The sequence below is a fragment of the Pan troglodytes genome, chromosome 2 (genome assembly GCF_028858775.2).
Source record: "Pan troglodytes isolate AG18354 chromosome 2, NHGRI_mPanTro3-v2.0_pri, whole genome shotgun sequence".
Classification (NCBI taxonomy): domain Eukaryota; kingdom Metazoa; phylum Chordata; class Mammalia; order Primates; family Hominidae; genus Pan; species Pan troglodytes.
The window spans coordinates 180,298,560-180,314,426 of NC_086015.1; the positions used below are offsets into that span (position 1 = coordinate 180,298,560).

Sequence of the window (15,867 nt, forward strand, 5' to 3'; positions counted from 1 at the left end):
AAAGTAGCAATTTTTCCTTTACAAAATATTCAAAAGTTATTTTTAAATACTTTAAACTACATATATTTAAAAAGAATAAAAAATTAAAAAAAAACACTTACTTAGCTTGGGAACACATGTATTTTGTCAAATTGTGAGAAACTTTCAAAATTCTCAAAAGATTCTAAAAACAAGAGAATAAGAAACACTCTGACATTGGGAGTTGGAGAGTCTTACCATTGGCAGTGCATTGATGTGGGGATGTGCAACTGAATATCCGGTCACCGCCAATCACAAGTTGCTGTTGTTGATGCTGAGGAAAAGGAAAGTAAAGTATTCAATGTGCCCTAAAACAAATTCAGTTTAAAAGATTTTCCATACCAAATGTTACATGTTTGAAATATTCTTTAAGGTCCCCACCAGTGAATTTCTTTCTCCCCCAAGTAATTGTTATCATAAACAACAGCAGCAACTTTTGAGTGCTTAATACTTGGCAAGTCTTTAGAACGTTCATAAGAGGTTGGCACAGTGAACAAAATGAGACTCAAAGAGATTCATCTGCACACAAGTGGTCTCACCACCAGGCAACTCAACTCATGGAAATATTATTGCATTACGGTCCAATTAGTATGTTCATAATCTATAATCATGGGCCACCAAGAATGGCATAAACTTGCATTCTATATTGTTTAATAATAAAGAGAAATATATCATTGGTTTAGAAACAATTTCAATCAAAACTTATTAACTCTGTTCTCTTCAGACTTTAAACTTTATAGGGCTTATCCAGTTTTCTCAATTGCTAAGTCAGGGCACATTATATTCCACAAACCGTTTGTGTAAATATAAAAGTTAAACTTTGCAGCCAGGCGCGGTGGCTCACGCCTGTAATCCCAGCACTTTGGGAGGCCGAAGCAGGCGGATCACCTGAGGTCAGGAATTCGAGACCAGCCTGGCCAACACGGAGACACCCTGTCTCTACTAAAAATACAAAAATCAGCTGGGCGTGGTGGCGGGCACCTGTAATCCCAGCTACTTGGGAGGCTGAGGCAAGAGAATCCCTTGAACCCAGGAGGCAGAGGTTGCAGTGAGCGGAGACCGCACCACTGCACTCCAGCCTGGGGGACAACAGCGAGACTTTGTCTCAACAACAACAACAAAAAAGTTATACTTCACATACCATGTCAGAGGAGACTCTTAGTTGGAACACTGACCAGTACAGTTTCCACCATGGAGTACAGTTTTCTAAAGAGTAAAATCAAGCTGACACCACAGAAAGGAGTTTACTACGATATATGGGAGGTTTAGCTCCTACACCAATTAGGTGAAGTAAGAAGATAACTAAGTAAATGATGATTATGCCACATACACTATCCCACCAATCCCTGGTGCTTCAAAACAGGGTGTGGGCGTGAGCGCCCAAGGTTTGTTGCCTAGAGGCACTTAGGAGCTACTCGGTAGGTCCTTTCTAGCACAGACTGAGGAAATGTTCTTTACACATCATGACTAGATACCACTAGGCTCTGTTTACCTCAAGGTCATTTGTTATGAATGTCGATTATTTCAGTATAAAGTTTTTGTCACTTTTTGAGCTAAAGTTATATAGGGCTACTTGTTATCTAAAAATCAACGGAGCACTTTTGTCACAAAATTTTTTGGCATACATGCATTCAATTTATTTATAAATAATTAACATGTACTACTAAATAATGTGTATTTTAAAACACATACAGGAAGTCAGGCACAGAGACTCATGCCTGTAATCCCAGCACTTCGGGAAGCCGAGGCGGGCCGCTTGAGCTCAGGAGTTCGAGACCAGCCTGGGCAGCATGGTGAAATCCCATCACTACCAAATATACAAAAAATCAGCCAGGCATGGTGGCGCATGGCTGTGGTCCTAGCTACTCGGGAGCCTGGGGCACGAGGGTCACTTGAGCCTGGGAGGCAGAGGTTGCAGTGAGCTGAGATGGCCATGCCACTGCATTTCAGTCTGTGTGATAGAGACTCTGTCTCAAACAAACAAGAAAAACTCCCAACATAAGTAAAAGATAGATAAATTATTTATTTACAGTGCTATAATATTTTTGTTCATAACATTCTACATCCTTAATGTCTTAATGATAGTTTTACATCATTAACTAGTATCTAAAGGTACAACTTAATTGTAGAGCAAAGCTCATCAACACCAACAGTGAATAATGTACTTTTTTTTTTTTTTGAGACGGAGTCTCACTGTGTCACCCAGGCTGAAGTGCCATGGGACAATCTCAGCTCACTGCAACCTCCACCTCCTGAGTTCAAGTGGTTCTCCTGGTCTCAGCCTCCTGAGTAGCTGGCACTACAGGTACAAGCCACCACGCCTGGCCAATTTTGGTATTTTTAGTAGAGACGGGGTTTCACCATGTTGGCCAGACTGGTCTCGAACTCCTGACCTCAAGTGATCCACACGTCTCCAACTCCCAGAGTGCTGGGATTACAGGGGTGAGCCACTGCGCTGGGCCAAATAATCTACATTTCAAACATCTTTCTTGATAATCGCTAATTTTTTTCAGACATCTATAAAATGATTAGATAATAGCAAGTGAAGAGTTCATTCTTGTAGTTTAAGTATTGGCTCTGCTATTTTCTTTTTTTTTCTTTGGTTTTTTTTTTTTTTTTTTTTGAGACAGAGTCTCGCTGTTGCCCAGGCTGGAGTGCAATGGCGCGACCTCAGCTCACCACAACCTCCGCCTCCCAGGCTCAAGTGATTCTCCTGCCTCAGCCTCCCGAGTAACTGGGACTACAGGCACGCGCCACTACACCTGGCTAATTCTGTATTTTTTAGTAGAGACGGGGGTCTCTCCATGTTGGTCAGGCTGGTCCCGAACTCCCAACCTCGGGTGATCCGCCCGCCTCAGCCTCCCAAACTGCTGGGATTACAGGCGTGAGCCACCATGCCCAGCCATGACAATCGCTATTTTTTTTCAGACATTTGTTAAATGATTAGATCATAGCAAGTGAAGAGTTTACTCTTGTAGTTTAAGTACTGGCTCTGCCATTGGCTTGTTTCTTAACTATTTTGGTTTTAGATGCAATTTTTTTTTTTTGCAAGATTAAGTCATGAGCCTGTTTTGGTGAGGCTTGGTTAAAACTGGGTAATAAAATCTACAAATCTATGTAATTAAACACAAGTGAATACATGCTGTGTTTTAATTGTGTCCCTCAAATTTCATGTGTTGGAGACTTAATCCCCAAATTCATATGTTGATGGCATTTGGAGGTGGGGCCTTTGAGAGGAATTAGTATTAAGATAAAGTCATCAGGGTGTAGCCCCCATGATGGGACTGGCTGCTTTATAAGAAGAGCAAAAGGGACCTGAGCTGACTCGCTCTTGCCTTCTTGCCATGTGATGCCCTCCAACATGTTATAAAGCAGTAAGAAGGCCCTTCCCACAGGCGGCCCCTCAAGCCTGGACTTTCTAGCCTCTGGAACTATAAGAAATCAATTTATTTTCTTCATAAATTACCCAGTCTATGGTATTCTAATAACAACAGAAAATGGACTAAGACAAATAAACTTACAATACTAAGCTGAAATAATAGCAATTCCAGGAAACAGAACGAATGAATGAATGTATCACCGGTGCTTTGCGGAACCTCCACTTTTTCCTCCAAATAGCATTATGTACAATATGTTTCTACATGACTCTCTTATACTAGAACCAAATGAGGGTACAAATTTGAACCCCTGTATTAACCATTAGAATTTTTTTTTTACTTTGAAATGAACATAAATAAATGAACATAGAAACTGACTAATAAGATATGGTACACATATAACACACAAACTTACATACATCTACCTTTATAGAATGCTAAATCAGATCATTCTTCCAGTTTCTTTTTCTAACTTTTCGGACATCAGTGAGTCTCTCATCACCCTCATAGATGTATCTAATCTCAGTTTTCACTAATTACCTTTTCTCTACCTTTGTCTTCATTCATTCATTTAACTTTTCCTATTAATACTACAAGTCCTTAAGGAGAAAGACCACAATAGTGATTTAATAGTTGATGACATGGTTAAAAAGTATTTGATTCTAGGATTTGAAGGGTGAATAAATATGTGAAAAATGGTATACCAACTGCACCTGCAAATTAATCTGGAAAATTTCTAGAAACATACGCAGGGCCATATTTTTTTATTTCTTAGATGTTTTCCTAGTCAACTCATTTACCTATGTCCTAGCCATCATGCAATGCATTTATAAAGCACACCACGTAATTAAAATAAATATCTGAATTTTAAAAGATATAGTGATATACTTTTGTAAAGTATAGGAATTACAAAACTTAAGGTGCATTTAAGATAGTCTGACAATGTATATTGAAACTATTGAAACTATTTGTATTAAAGGAATTCAAGTCCAAAACATGTGTGTCCCATCTATCTGCATTTCTACTTTTACTCAACATTCTCTACTCTCACCACAGCAGATCACTGTGTGCAGTGTTATCTGCACTCTTTGGCTGCCCTGACATTCCTCATTCCTCACCAGAAATGTCCTTCTGACTACGGTTCTGCTCACAAATCTTCCTAACCCTCCTCCAAAGATCAGGCCCAATCAGCTTCCTCCATTAATTATCCACCCCACCATCCAGAGAGAGAAATGAGCCCCAGCTTAATGTATCTCCCTTTCCACAACCGCATAGTGTCTTATTCTTCTATCATGCCTCTCTGATCAAATTTCTAGAGACCCAGGACTGATTTAATCATCTTGCTGTTCCCTAACAGAACTAAGAATAATGCCTTGAACATACATGATTCTTAAGATATATATGCTGATAAAATGTTACAGTGTCTAGATATAGAGAAATAGATATAAACATATTTGAAAATAAAATGCAGTAGAGACTGAATTACTGAACAAATAAATCACACTGGGAAGGAAAAACTCACCAGTGGATTGTTACTTTGAAAATGCTTGAGAGAACCTGGTTATATACCAGTAATTTTAACACCACTTCCAGAAGGTGACCAATAAAGGTGGATCTTCCATCATTAACAAAAAACTCAAGAAGTACATGATCAATCACATTATTAGTGTAAAAACTATCACCTCCTTTGTGTACTACATAAACTAAATATATTTACTTCTTGTAATAAAATAAATGGCTGTAAGGTTTGTGTTTTGTCTCCAAACAAAAAGCTTTGCTTCCAAAAATGTATTTCAGAGCATTTTATCTAAAGTAAACGAAGTATTAATTTTAGATAAGGCTTACAGCATAGAAAGACACTGTTGACTTAGCAGACATCTTCTAAGATCTGCCACCTACACACAATTAGGAAGTTTTTTTAACATGGAAAAATTCTAGAGAAAAGCAAATGATATATTTTGACTGTTCTTCAAAAATACTACATTGCAGTCTCTAGAAGTAAATTTATTTAATTTATAGATAAGTTTGAAAAGCTAATGGACATTATGGGCCCTTTTCCTAGACAAAGGTACAAACACAATAAAAACGTATTATTTAAGGTAGCAATACACTCTAATCTAGAACCTAGTGGTCAGTAACAAGTTCAAGGAAGTATATCTGGTATCCTTAAAAAATAAAATTATTTTGTTTTAATGTACAGAATTTGGGAAAGTCACCCCATGAATTAAGAGAAAAATATAATCCCAGCACTTTGGAAGGCCAAGGCAGGGAGATCACTTGAGGTCAGAAGGTTAAGACCAGCCTGGCAAACATGGAGAAACCTCATCTCTAATGAAAATACAAAAATTAGCCAGGTATGGTGGCAGATGCCTGTAATCCCAGCTACTCGGGAGGCTGAGGCAGGAGAATCACTTGAACCCAGGAGGCAGAGGTTGCAGTGAGCTGAGATCACATCACTGCATTCCAGCCTGGGTGACAGAGCGAGACTCGGTCTCCAAAAAAAAAAAAAAAGAGAGAGAGAGAAATATATAAGAATTCTACCAGAATTGACCCTGCTTAGAAAGATTTTTACTAAATTAACTCCCAGGAAAAGTCACAGAAAAAGTTCAAATTAAATTGCTTAGCACATGATTGAAAGCACAATTAAGAAAGAAACAAAAACAGTATTACCTCCTAATGGAACAATTAAATATATACATATTTGTAAATCAGAGTTTCAACTGAATCTTCTTAATCCGTTTTACAAAAAGGAATGTTAGTATGTTATCTCCAACAACATACTACGCATACGTCAAAGCCTCTAAGCATTACATCCTCCACTGTCCTCACCCGATCCTCATTTCCCATGGAATTACACATACAGATAATATTCTAGACAGCCAGAAGGTAAGGCAGGTGAAAAGCAGAAGGAGCTATAACAGCAGGGATATCTTAAGTGACCCTGAGATCAGACTCACTGTCAGATCACGCACAGCTTTGCAATTACTGCCTATGTTTTCATTTCCCATTGTTACTTAAGCGATTAGGGGAAAAATGATTCAAAAGTTATCTGACACCAATTTTTAAAAATAAGCTATTCTCAAGACCACATACTCACATAAAGAGAAAACAATTTAAACATGCACTGGTGTCTAATCACCTAATTACTACCTTAGTTGAATTAGTTTCACTGGTAACATCACATGTCATTGAATTTTATGTTAAGATTATACAAAAATAAACTATTGTGCAAGAATAAAACAAAAAACTCTCAAGTATTTCTAAATTTGTCTGTCACAGGGTAAGCAACGCAATTAAAGACAACAGCACAAACTCTCTTACAATGACCCACAGAGTTCTTAAAATTAAAGGTTGGTTTGAACAGTTTCTAATGCTAACATAAGTCAAGTGTATTACTTAGGCACTAACACCTATGCATCAAAAGCTTCCGGTTCACAAACCTTAAGTGATAGGGATTTTGAACATGAGAAAAAGCTTACACTCCAAATTTACGGATACTTGAAAACTAATATAAAAATGTATCTATGATTTTAAGTTATTTTTTCTTTAAAGTGAGTAGAGCATTAATGTGTAACTATAACTAATTGTTTTCCCCAAAATGTTATTAAATTAATGGTGTAACTTACAGTGCCTTTGAAATACCACAGATATGACACTGTTTTCTTGTTTGCATAAAGTTTGATAGCTGCTAAACCCTTTGTTAAAAAAGCAGTTTGGAAGAAAGAAACAAGAGTGGGGGGCCGAAGGAGGGGTGGACCAGTAGAAACAGCAACGAAGATCTAAGAAATAATATGAAGGGGGGATATCAAGCTTTGTTGCCTAAGACCACACAGGTGGGTACACTGGCACTTAAGTTAGAAAAGAAAATTGACATTCCTACATCTTAATAGATTTCTCACTCTTCCTAAGGTTTGAATATCTGATTCAAGGTATTTGGAATTTGAATAGCTACTTAGGCTACAACACACAAATCATTCAGTTGAACACATTTCCAATAGAAATGAGAATGGCTCTGCCAAGAAGACTGTCTTTGATTAGCTCTGTCCTACAGAAATGCCCCAGATTAGAACCTAACTATGACGTGGTGAGCCCCTCACTCAGATGTAATTGGTCTAGGGTAGGATCTACATCACTTGCATTTAAAATCCTCCCCACCCACCCCGTGTCAGTGTGTGGGTGTGTGTGTGCATGTGTGTGATTCCAATGGGGATTGAGAACCACTGGGTGGGGGTGGGAGGGGAGGGAACGGGATGGAGAATTTTACTAGTCAGGTCTAATTATTAACCTAAGGCAGGAGAGTCGCTTCTTTCAAATACTAAATTGCAAAGTGAGAGGTGTTCAGAACTAGAGGGAGAAATATGTTAATACTAGGTCAGACTAAATTCAGTGGTTTATTAATCTAATTTTAAGATTAATGATGACAAACAAAAGATAAACTCAATCTGTCTCCCAAAAATGAACAGAAAAGTAAGGACAATGATAATGAAGACACCACAAACAGAAAGGGGCCTAGAAAGACTTCAAAACATAATAACAAAAAAAAGAAGAAAATGCATAAAAACACATAAAGCCCAAATGAGCCTCAGCTATGTGTGACAAAATTTTAAGTAGTAGGCAGAAGTTATAGAAAGGTATTTTTTTCCTATTCAATATAAAGGGAAACCATCGCACAAATCAATGACGATGTTCAAACAAAATCTGGATATGTGATTCATCAAGGAAGTTCTAGTGGGCACTTAGGCAAATGAGCTGAAGTTTGTTCTACGTGCGCCCCATCCCTTTCTAACTTAGCACTCAAGTGTATTATCAGCGCCAGCACTAGCTTCTGCAGTACCTTTGTGCAAATTAGACTCTAGCAAAATAAATTACAAAAAGGTAGCCACGTGGTATCGGAGGTTAAGAGCCTGGAATTGCGGAGCCACACAGGTGGGTTTGGACTCCCTGGCTCTGACTCTTAGTAACTAGATAACCTCTCTCAGTGCCTTCGCTTTTTCATCCGTAAAATAAGTTAGGAGAGTGGAATAAAAAGTGCTAATCAGTGACTAGCATAGTAATAAGACATAATGCATATTAAATAACAGAAATAAATTGTTATAAAGGAAGCTCCTTCCTCTGTGAAGACAGTCCGCTAACAGGGAAACAGCTTGGCCTGGATTTCAGTGCCCACTTTTCCCTTGGCTGTGTACCTCTGTGCAGGACACAAACTGCCCATTCAGATTCTGCCGTCCTGTGTGCTACTAAGGCTATTGAGTCCAGGTACATTATGTCTTTTAGTGAATTAACACAACAGCATTACTACTAAAAAAAAAAAATTATCATTTATAAAACTTTTTAATTACAACAGATTTGGAGTATGCCCAAACACAGTAGTCATCCTGACTAGCATAACCTCACAGTGATAATGAACACCTTCTCAATGAAGCAGTTCTTCAAACACTCTTCACAACTAAACAGCTTCAATTTTTACTTCGTAATAGAATGCAATAGGCCTCTTTAAAAAAAAAATTAAGAATATGTCAGCAGATAATTACTAAACTGAAAACTGTCATTCTGAAGTGCTTTGGACACACAAAGAATATATACACTTACATTAAACTAGATATTAGGTTCAGAATTCTGAAATGTTATGTTTCTATTTATCCACTACTGATGAACTCAAAGAGTCGCTCTTATGTGTCCTTACTGAAAACATTTCCTTACAGATTCACGTGAAAAAAGGTTTTAAAATTGGTTTCTCTAATTTCATATTTTGAAAGTTGGCATAATCTAGACAGTATCAGCAAATGCTTTTCCTTCAGTAAATTAAAACAAATATTTCATTTAACTACCACATTCCAATCAAAATAGCTGCCAGAAATACATTCATTTATGAAATCAAGGTTGTATGGGTTTTTTTTAGTGGAATATTCTTAATTCTGGAGAATGCCAAGTTCTCATCCGGTGTTGGTTTGCCAAAATGCTTTCAATTTAACTTGTTCACCAAACTTAAAATGATACATTCGAACCAGCAAACACAAGCTGTGTTATCTGCCTGACCCATTCAAGGAGCCACTTCTGGTTCACACACACATAGATACACCATCCGGGGATCATGAAACGAAACTACCTTTCTTAAGATCTCATATATTATATATATTTCAATACAGAAAACTCTCTGTGTGCCCAGCACCCAAGTTACGATAATAAAACACCAACTGAGATTATCTGAATACAACTACTCCATCTTACTTCTCAGTCATTGGCACGCAATGGTCTAAGGCAAACTATGGCCAGTTAGTAGATATTTTTTTATTTTGCAGGCCATTTGGTCTCTGTCACTACTACTCAACTCTGCTATTATAGAGCAAAGTAGCCACAGACAATACGTTAAAAAATGAATGGGCATTACTCTTTCTAATAAAACTTTATTCAAAAAAAAAAAAGATAACACACCAGATATGGTCCACAGGTCATAGTTTGTTGACTCTGAAGCAATTCCCAGAACCATCCAAATTTCTACAGATCCAGGATAAAGCAAAGAAGCTTTTAGGTTAAATGAGGTAAACATTTTTTTTAATCAAATAAATTAACAGACTAAGCAAAAACACTTACTATTTAAACACTGCCTACTAAAAATACATAACCATTCTATGAAAAGGAAATTTTCTAAGGAATTCAAACATAGTATCTTATGTGGCCCTATATATAATAATGAAGTTCATTAAGAAAATTATGAGTATTAAACTTCAACATTCCTCTGCCATCTTTAGAAACTTAAAAGACAGTGGGGGTAAGAATGGAAAGAATAAGGCTTTCTGTTCTGTTTAAAAACTCAGCTCTTTCACATCATACCCATACAACTGTCAGCAAGCCCTCAGTGTCTTCATCTATATAGTGTATTAGACAGCTTGATAACAAGTATGAACATAGTGTTTGGCTTATTGTAAAGAAAATAAACTAGGATTTATAATCCTATTGAATGCCTAAAGGCATTTTCGCATAGAAGTAATACTAATATCAGTTAATTAAAACTGCATGTATAGTTTAAAAGGGAGCAAAAAGGTTAAAAATAGTATAGTATTAAAAGAACAAAAAGAATCAACTCCCTAAGCAAAAAAATTGTTTGAATTATGAATTTCCATGAGTTTAAAAAGTACCAATGGTAAGTATTTTTATTAATGCAAGCAACAAAGAAACAGACAATAAAGACACTGGGCTAGCTGAGAGTGGTCCTGGAAATGCGTCCTCTTTGCCAGAGCAAATAGAAGGAAGGAAGAAAGAGAAAACACTGGCCATAAGTTGTGGCAATACTAGCTAATGTTCACCAAGCAGTGATGAGAAGAAATGTTATGCCCATCTTAAAAATTAACAGAAAATGAGCTTGCATTTTAGCTTTTTGATGGGATAAGGATATCTGGATACCAAAAATCACTTCTATAATAGAGATGAAAATGTTATTGTCAAACATGTTTTCTTTTCACATTTTCTAACAATCCTAAATCATAATCTAATTCACAGATAAATATGGGGAAAAAACAAGTAAATTGTATATTTGTAATTAATTTTTAAAAACAAGTTAATAAATATATAAACAAAATTACATTTAAAATTGTCAATTTCATACCTTTTCTCAATTTTTTAATTGAACATAAACTGAATATGAAAGCAACCAAACATTCAATCAGAAACAAAGAACCTGCACACTAAATGAACTCTCTCCATTAGAAATGCATTAGTTACTCAAGAAAATACAAAGTATCAAGCAAGTCCCCTTTAAGAGAATAGGAAGAAATGTAATTTAAAGCCTATGTTTACCTCCAAGACTAAACGGAAGGTTGTTTTGTTTTTGTATTTTGGGATGATTGTAAGATTTGTCCTGCAGTAGACAACAGAACTATGGGAAGAAAGAAGAGCTGGGGAAAGAAAGGAAGAAGGAAGAAAAAACAAACTGTAATTAACCTTTCTACTAGAGATTGTTAACATTAAAAGTTGGCCCTTTACATCGAGTTACTATTAATTCACCAACACTGGGGACAAAACTTACTAAAATACATCAGTAAATAAAACACAGATCCCTGCCCTCTCACGGTTTAAATTCCAGCAGAATTTTGATTAATAAGTAATGTTACAATCATAAATGCTATGAAAAAAGAAAAAGTCCAAGCAGGGTAAAGGGATTCAGAAGTTGAGGGGAAGAGAAGTGAAAGAGGAACCCCTGGGTTGCAATATTAAAGTAGGATGGTCAGAGCCAGAGTTGGTTTGTATTTCAATTGAGAGACAGCAAGATACTCAGGAAGCTTCCTGTATGCTCGATGTTCTGTGTACAGACAATGATGTATGAAGACGTGCCTTGTATCTTGGTGTTGTCCGCTTACTACTGGAAGGCATACCTAGAACACTTCCTTATTCACAAAATACGTCATTTATGTTTTAGTTACTCTAATTTTTTCTCTGCAGTATCGATTTGTGCCTGATGCCTCCTATATATTGTGAAGCTACAACTCCTAGGAGACCTATCAGGCATTATAATTGACATGTTGTATATGGAGGCCATGATAAAAGCTACGAAATGCTAAAGAGAAGATGTGCCAAATCAAAGAAATTCTTAACTGTTACCCAGAGTCTATTCAGTCAAAATATTTTCAGACACACATTCTTACAAAATTAACATCAAAGAACTTCAAAGTTTTTCCAAGACACATGATACAGAAAAACAGAAAAATGTCACTAAAATAGAATGTCTAATGACTTAAGCCCTTCTACAGTTTAGGCAACAATTTGTAAATATCCAGCAAATGCTTACAATGTATCTAGGGCTATATACCCACCATTACGAATTTAAAATACCTGACTAGGTAAAAATAACAAAACACAAACCAGAACTTCTTTGCTTAAGAACCCCTGGTCTTGGTTTTGTGGTTTTTTTTTTCCCTACTGTGTTCACTATTCTTCAGCAGAAGACAAAGAGGAGGCAAAGGATAAATGCCTGTGAAAATGCATAAAGCTAGAACTATGAAGACACTAAGCTGAATTTTTTCAATACCTTCTATTGTAAATGCACAGGAATAAATGACAGTATGTCTGTGACTTATGCCTACTATTGTACCTAAAACACAATTCTAGATATGAGTAAGAATTAAATGAGATGAGAGGAAGGAGTGGTCAGAACTTAATGAGAACGGGGGGGATATTTTGGGAAGCAGATAAGTGTGAGAACAAAAATCTTACCTCCTCTTCATGAGAGAAAAGAAGCCGGAAATTGTCTAAGGAATACTTCTTCTAGATAGGGTCCAGAAGAGGAAAATATCTTTCACACAAAGAGGATAAAAATGTGTTGTGTATGATTTTCACCCCCTTGATCTCACGTCAAGCAAATCAACAGTTGAAAGGAACTGCTCTAACAACTCAGACTCAACTAGACAAATTCACAAAACCTAAGTAGGCCACACCTGGCATGTGTTTACCGAGAAAGCTACAGGACAGGAAAGGCTAGCAGGGCAGTATCACGCCAGGCACACAACAGGAGGACATGCAATCCAGGAGCTATTGTCTTTGCACCTCTCCCTACTATCATCACCATCACCATATCATTATTCAGGTAGGTATGCAAAGGGCAAAGAATCCACAAACGATACAAAAGTTACCCTGGGTTAGACACACCTGAGTTCCACTGAGAAACCACTATGATTGATTGATTTTTATTTTATTTTATTTTTTTTTAAGACAGAGCCTTTCTCTGTTGCCCAGACTGGAGTGCAGTGGCGCTATCTCGGCTCACTGCAACCTCTGCCTCCTGGGTTCAAGCGATTCACCTGCCTCAGCCTCCCGAGTAGCTGGGACTACAGGTGCACGCCACCATGCCAGGCTAATTTGGGTATTTTTAGTAGAGAAAAATAGCTGTGAGGATCGGTTGAGCCTGGGTTTCACCATGCTGGCCAGGCTGGTCTTGAACTCCTGACCTCAAGTTATTTGCCCATCTAGGCCACCCTAACTGCTGGGATTACAGGCTTCAGCCACTGCGCCAGGCCCACTATCATCTTATAAGCATCTCCTGGACATATCTTCCAGGGCACCCAATCCACGAAGGATATGCTGTTTTAAGAATGCATCACACCTTCCTGAACCAGATGCAGTTCACGTGTCAGGAATCTCTTTGCCATACCCTATACGGTGGCTGTTAATATTGACATTTCACTTTAGATTTCAGATGAGTCAGAGCTAAACATTAAACCAAGGTCATTTATTCACAGAAAGAGAAAGGGTTTGGGGAACCTTTTACAATTGGCACCTGGGTCCTCATCCCAACTCTGCCTGTAGGGTGCCAGTGGTCTTAGGCCTACAACTCAAGCCTCTTAAGACTCACCACCACCAAGCAATGACTGGGTTTATTGGATTGACTGCTAAGATCCTTTGAAGCCTTTTAAAAAATAAGAACTAGGCCCTGAAACGAAAGAAGAAAATATCTCCTGCCTTCTAAGAAATAAGACAACAAAGATATAAAATCAAATTAAAGTGTGTATATATATATATATATATATATATATATATATATATATCTTTTTTTTTTTTTTGGTGAGGGGGTCTGACTCTGTTGCCGAGGCTGAAGTACAGTGGCACCACCTCGGCTCACTAAAACCTGCGTCTCCCAGGTTCAAGCAATTCTCCCACCTCAGCTTCCCGAGTAGCTGGGATTACAGGCGTCTGCCACTACGCTCAGCTAATTTTTGTATTTTTAGTAGAGGTGGGGTTTTGACACGTTGGCCAGGCTGGTCTAGAACTCCTCACCCCAGGTGATCCACCCACCTCAGCCTCCAAAAGTGCTGGGATTACAGGCATGAGCCACGGCCCCCGGCCTAAAGTATCATTTAAATAGCATGGAAAACTTGTTTTGATCATAGGACAGTTAAAGAAAAGCTGTCTCATTCAATCCCCTTTGTTTTATGCATACAGATTGAGATCGAAAATGGTTAAACGTTCTTATCAGAGGTGATAAAATGAGTATTAAACTCTACATTGCTGGCACACTCAGTATCATTTAAATCTGACTATTTTGTACAGTACATAATATTGTCCGTTTTAAAAACAAGCAATTAGGTGCCCGGCCAAATTTCTACTTTTCAAGAAAAAGAAAAGTATGAGAACACTTTTTGTGAAAGCCCTCAAAGACCTGCTGGGTGCGGTGGCTCACACCTGTAATCCCAACACTCTGGGAGGCTGAGGCGGGCGGATCACGAAGTCAGGAGTTCGAAACCAGCCTGGCCAACATGGTGAAACCCCGTCTCTACTAAAAAAACAAAAATAAGTCGGGCATGGTACCATGCGCCTGGAGTCGCAGCTACTCGGGAGGCTGAGGCAGGAGAATCGCTTGAATCTGGGAGGCGGAGGGAGGCAGAGGTTGCTGTGAGCAGAGATCGTGCCACTGCACTCCGATGAAGCAAGACTGTCTCAAAACACACACACACACACACACACACACACACACGGAATAGAACAGAGAGAACCCAAAAGTAAATCTACACATTTACAGCCAACTGATTTTTGACAAAGGTGCCAAGAACACACAGTGGGGAAAGAACAGTGTCTTCAATAAATGGTTTTGGGGAAACCAAATGAATATTCACATGTAGAAAAATGAAAGTAGACCCTTATCTTTCACCATATACAAAAATTAAACAAAAAAAATGGATTAAAGACTTAAGCATAAGACTCAAAACTAGAAAATTACTAAAAGAAAACTCAGGAGGAACACTTCCTGACAGCAATCTGGGCAAGGATTTTCTTTGGATAGGACCTCAAAAAGCACAAGCAATGAAAGCAAAAATAGACAAATGGGATTACATAAAACCAAAACCTTCTGCACAGCAAAGAAAGCAATAAACAGAGAAAAACAATAACCTACAGGAGAAAATATTTGCAAATTATGTATCTGACAAATAATATCTAAAAGAACTTAAGACAACGCAATAACAAAAAATCAAATAACCTAATATTTAAAATGGGCAAAATGGCCAGGCACAGTGGCTCATGCCTGTAATCTTAACATTTTAGAAGGTGAAGGCTGGAGAATCGCTTTAGGCCAGGAGTTTGTGACTAGCCTGGGCAACATATGGAGACCCCATCTCTATAAACAATTTAAAAATTAAATAAAAATAAATAAATGGCAAAAGACCTGAATAGACATTTCTCAAAAGACATGCAAATATCAACGGGTTTATGAAAGAATGTTCGACATCACTAATCATCAGGAAAATCAAAACCACAATGAAATATTATCTCACCCCAGTCAGTATTAACATTATGAAAAAGACAAAAGACAACAAGTGCTGCTGAGAATATGGAGAAAAGAGAATCCTTAACGCACTGTTGGTGGGAATTTAACCAGTACGGCCATTACTGACAATAATATGAAGGTTTCTAAAAAAAAATTAAAAACAGAAATAACCACCATATGATCCAGCAATCGCACTACTGGGTAAATATCCAAAGAAAGTGA

General features: G+C 37.7%; 1 protein-coding gene across 21 annotated transcripts in view; it reads right to left on the reverse strand.

The window, feature by feature from the left end:
• TBL1XR1 (TBL1X/Y related 1) overlaps window positions 1-15,867 on the reverse strand; it is a 175,219-nt gene that overhangs the window by 77,891 nt on the left and 81,461 nt on the right. For 16 of the 21 annotated variants that reach the window (XM_016942314.4, XM_016942308.4, XM_063807344.1 and 13 more), the window contains one exon: window positions 217-292. The exons of the other annotated variants lie outside the window; for them this stretch is intronic. Coding sequence is in view for 3 of the 16 variants with exons in the window: in XM_063807353.1 (XP_063663423.1) it covers window positions 217-292 (76 nt within the window). In the remaining 13 variants the exon portion in view is untranslated. The remainder of the gene's footprint in view (window positions 1-216; window positions 293-15,867) is intronic. 21 annotated transcript variants of the gene reach the window in all.